At 50.4% G+C, this 5,000-nt stretch overlaps 1 protein-coding gene across 2 annotated transcripts in view; it reads left to right on the forward strand.

The window, feature by feature from the left end:
- Positions 1–5,000, forward strand: part of rcan3 (regulator of calcineurin 3) — a 77,341-nt gene that overhangs the window by 11,568 nt on the left and 60,773 nt on the right. Inside the window, exon 1 of one of the 2 annotated variants that reach the window (XM_062523674.1) lies at positions 1,295–1,570. The exons of the other annotated variant lie outside the window; for it this stretch is intronic. Within the exon in view, the coding sequence (XP_062379658.1) occupies positions 1,484–1,570 (87 nt within the window). The 5' untranslated portion in view covers positions 1,295–1,483. Of the gene's footprint in view, positions 1–1,294; positions 1,571–5,000 lie in introns of those variants that run through there. 2 annotated transcript variants of the gene reach the window in all.

The following is a 5,000-nucleotide window of genomic DNA, read 5'->3' on the forward strand; positions in this document are numbered from 1 at the left end:
TCCGCCTCTGGTGCAGTGTGACTCAGGTGTCCAGGTGTTACCCAGGTGATGATCACTAACGGCACCATCACTATCAGCACCATCAGCACCATCACTATCAGCATCATCAGCACCATCACTAAGACCAGATTTACTCTATTTCCTCACATAGAGACTGTCTTGTGTCTTGTGCTCGTACCCATATGGTTTCCATTCATACAAGACACTGGGAGGAAGAGCAAGGCAGATATGACGAAAGGTCATAAGGTACAGAATCACTGAATGAGTGTATGTGCATCAAGAAATAAGCACAGCACCGTATTCTGAAGACGTGTGTGTCAGTGATGACTACAACGTCTCTGTTGAGGCAACCATTCATGACCATCAATGTGAGGTACACTGGATCTACAGTTCCTTAGTCATGTCTTTTGTGTGTGTGTGTGTGTGTGTGTGTGTGTGTGTGTGTGTGTGTGCGCGCGTGTGAGAGTGATGCCTGCACCTGCTCTCATCAGCACAGCTTATGGACTTACTGCCTGAGTAGCTAACATACTGTATGAATGAGAGTGTTTATATGGCGATTATGAAGTTACACAATAGCTCTCTCTCTCTCTCTCTCTCTCTCTCTTAGTCAACTAGAGCAGGAGGGCCAGATAGCATGCTCACTCAGAAACAGAGTACACTGTTTAAAAAGGGTTCTTAGGGTGCTATGTAGAACCATGTAGGCTTTAAAGAACCCTGAGGCAGTCCTTTGATGAACCTAAGATGTTTTTTAAAGAACCTAAAATGGTTCTATATAGCACATTTTTTCTAAGAGTGTAGCCTTCACATGAGCGCAGTATACCACTGCAGTTCGTTAGTCGCTACCGGAGGCATATTTCAGCATGTAGCGCGTGCTACCCACTGCACTGAATCATCCGCGTGCTGCCCGTACCTCTTGTTTTTGTTATTCAGCCGTAACAGCGTAGGCGACTAAATGACTTTCTATGACTAAAAGCGCCTAATCGAGCAAAAACATCAGCTGTTGTCACTCTGGCTCTCTGTAGATTGATCCCATTGATACAATGTTAATGTCCGTTGTGTGAAACACTAACAAAACAGCATGTCGTAAAGGCAACGGCGACTGACTCACTGGCGATACATAACCGGCTCTGCAGTGCGAAGCGGGACCGATGGGGAAGCTGAAGAACACACGAGCGAGCTAGTGACGTCAATGGAACAGCGGAGGGCGCTGGTTGGCGCATTCGCGCGCACCTGACAGCCCCTTTTGTGCGTGCGCTCAAGTGCGGCTCGGCCAGTCAGTGGAGAGAGAGCCGTGGCCAAGTGGAGAGCGAGGACGCTGGATGCTGCAGTACAGCCCCTGAAGTGCGCCTGAAAACAAGCCCACTGTGTCCACAGACCGCGCTTGTCCTGCCCGGAAGAGTTGTCATTGTGGGACTGAACGGCCTTTTTCGAGAGGAAAGAGGAAAACGATTCTTTTTAGTCTCTCCCCAAGCCTTGAAAAGGAATGCCATCCATAAACATGAAACTGGAGATGGTGACTCTCATCGCCTGCGATGTTGACACCGAGGTGTTTACCTCCGACAAAATGCAGGTACCGTTTCAAACAGAAATGCACGTTTTTTCTCTCTCTCTGTCGCTGGTTTTTGTTCTGGGTTAGTGCGACCACCACATTATTGGAAGTCTGCTGCAGGCCCCCCACCCGAATGTCATCTCGCTGACGTTTTACGCTGTTCGTTCATTGTTTTCCGTCCAGGGTTTTTATCAATGAAACCGCATTCCTTCATTAATATTCAAAGAGCGTATGCGCAGAAGGCTGTCGTCAATGCTGTAAGTCTTTGACGTATGTACAGAAAAAGCGCACTCAAACGTGAGGAGAAAGTGTTCTGCGTGCGCTATTTTTCCAAATCAGCGAGCCCGAATGTCATGCCTCGCCATGCGTGTGTTTTATTTTATTTTTTGATGTCGGTTGATTTAGGCTATTCTCTGGTAAGACAGAAGTTGCACAAGGAAGAGGTGATGCTGTGCTGCATTTGAATTGCTCATGCGAGGGCACGGACCTGGTATCAGTTTAAGACGCAGTAGCGGTTCCAGCGCCCCCCTCTCTCTATCTCGCGCTCTCTCCCTCTCTCTCTCTATCTCTCCCTCTCCCTCCTCTACCCCTCTCGGCATTGCAGGTGCGCTAAACAGTGGCGCGTACAGCCGGCTTTTCTGCGCTGACGGTAGTTTGCTAATGCTGAAAGGGTAAGCCCTCCTGTTTCAAATGCCTACCAGATGGTGTTGATGGACGAGGATTACCTATCAAAATCTGTTGGTCGTTCCTCTCCAAATTTCATTCTATGACATGACTGTGCACTGGCTTTCTGTCTGTCTGTCAGTCGCTCTCTACCAGGTTTTGTCCTGCTTAGAATACCAAGGCCGTGTAGCGTTATTAGCGCGTGTCATGCCAAGGCAGTGTAGCGTTATTAGCGCATGTCAGTGTAGCGTTATTAGCGCGTGTCATACGGCAGTGTAGCGTTATTAGCGCGTGTCATCCCAATTCAGTTATGTGCCAGGAAGTGAGTAGGAACAGCATCCAGGGCTGACGTTTGCATGTGCATGTAGGGTATGTGTATGTTCACACACTGCCTCTGCCTCACACACACACACACAAACACAGACATGCATACACACACACGCACACATGCACACACTCACACACACAAGTACACTCACAAACACACGTACAAACTCAGACACATACACACACACACTCACATACACACAGAAACACAAACACACACACACACACACACACACACACACACACACACACACACAGAGAGAAACACACACTCTCTCACTCACTCACACCCTCACACACACACACACACACACACACACAGCGGTGTTGTAATGGGGCTATGCAGTAGAGCGAGTGAGAGGAGATCTAGCAGGTGAGCTGTGCTGCGCTGCAGAGCCCTAGTGACGGTGCAGATGCTCTCACTCGCCCCAACAACTGCCCTCAACAACTGCCCTTAACAACTGCCCTCAACAACTGCCCTTAACAACTGCCCTTAACAACTACCCTCCCCAACAACTGCCCTTAACAACTGCCCTTAACAACTGCCCTCCCCAACAACTGCCCTTAACAACTGTCCTTAACAACTGCCCTTAACAACTGCCCTCCCCAACAACTGCCCTTAACAACTGCCCTTAACAACTGCCCTCCCCAACAACTGCCCTTAACAACTGTCCTTAACAACTGCCCTCCCCAACAACTGCCCTCAACAACTGCCCTCAACAACTGCCCTCAACAACTGCCCTTAACAACTGCCCTTAACAACTGCCCTCCCCAACAACTGCCCTCCCCAACAACTGCCCTTAACAACTGCCCTTAACAACTGCCCTTAACAACTGCCCTCAACAACTGCCCTCCCCAACAACTGCCTTAACAACTGCCCTCCCCAACAACTGCCCTCCCCAACATCTGGCCTTAACAACTGCCCTTAACAACTGCCCTCCCCAACAACTGCCCTTAACAACTGCCCTTAACAACTGCCTTCAACAACTGCCCTCCGCAACAACTGCCCTTAACAACTGCCCTCCCCAACAACTGCCCTTAACAACTGCCCTCCCCAACAACTGCCCTCCGCAGTGTCCACACACACACTTGACATCTCACCGCATGCAGACCCAAAGCTTCTTCTTGCCAGTTACCTCTCTAAGCGTAGGCCACGTGCATATCCAACCATACGCACATAGAACCCAGATGAGGGCCACAACCCAGGTGAGCCACATAGAACCCAGATGAGGGCCACAACCCAGGTGAGCCACATAGAACCCAGATGATCTGTGAATGATCTGAAGGCATGGTTGGGTTTTGAGTACAGGTTAAACAGTTCTGGGGCCACTGGGTCACTTAACAAGAAGCGTCAGCGGTTTTGTGAATGTCGTTTTAGAAAGAGGTTTTGTGTTTACAACTTGGAGAAAAGGGTGGAATGTGTTTTAAAAAGGGTCAGAGCTCTCCTCATGAGAGGGAGGGAGGTAGGGAGGGAGAGAGGGAGAGGAGCCCTTTCCCCAATTCTGTGCCCCGCTGGGATTGATGGGGCATGGCTGTGCAGTGGGCTGATGGGGATTCTGATTGGCTGGTTGAAGGAGAGAGGGGAGGAAGAGGAGGGGAGGGAGAGAGGAGAGGAAGAGAGAAAGGAGGAGAGAAAGAGAGAGGAGGAGAGGAGAGGAAGAGGAGAGGAGGGAGAGAGGAGAGGAAGAGAGAAAGGAGGAGAGAAAGAGAGAGATGAGGAGAGAGGGGAGGGAGAGAGGAGAGGAAGAGAGAAAGGAGGAGAGAAAGAGAGAGGGGAGGAAGAGGAGGGAGAGAGGAGTGGAAGAGAGAAAGGAGGAGAGAAAGAGAGAGATGAGGAGAGGAGAGAGGGGAGGGAGAGAGGAGAGGAAGAGAGAAAGGAGGAGAGAAAGAGAGAGGGGAGGAAGAGGAGAGAGGGGAGGGAGAGAGGAGAGGAAGAGAGAAAGGAGGAGAGAAAGAGAGAGGGGAGGAAGAGGAGAGAGGGGAGGGAGGGAGGAGAGGAAGAGAGAAAGGAGGAGAGAAAGAGAGAGGGGAGGAAGAGGAGGGAGCGTGAGGGCAGCTCTGTGTTCTTCCTCTTCAGTGCAGTCCCATTTAGCACTCTACATCTGCTCGCTCCATTATTTACCCAAACACATCTCCTCCAGCAGGAGCATGGGAACATGAGGGAGAGGGGGGGGGGGGTAGGAGAGGAAGGAGGGAGAGAGATTCTGAGAGGAAGAATGAATGAGAGAATATAAAGTTAAGACAGAGAGGCAGAATTAGGCAGAGAGAGAGAGAGAGAGAGGGAGAGAGAGATTCTGGAGGAGAGAGAGAGAGAGATTCTGGAGGAGAGAGAGAGATTCTGGAGGAGAGAGGGAGGGAGAGAGATTCTAGGAGAGAGAGATTCCAGGAGAGAGAGTTAGCGGGAAAGTGAGTTTAGGTGAGGGGGTGAGTGGCCGAGTTTTGGTGTGTGTGTGTGTGTGTG

Source organism: Sardina pilchardus, chromosome 20, assembly GCF_963854185.1.
Source record: "Sardina pilchardus chromosome 20, fSarPil1.1, whole genome shotgun sequence".
Lineage (NCBI taxonomy): Eukaryota > Metazoa > Chordata > Actinopteri > Clupeiformes > Clupeidae > Sardina > Sardina pilchardus.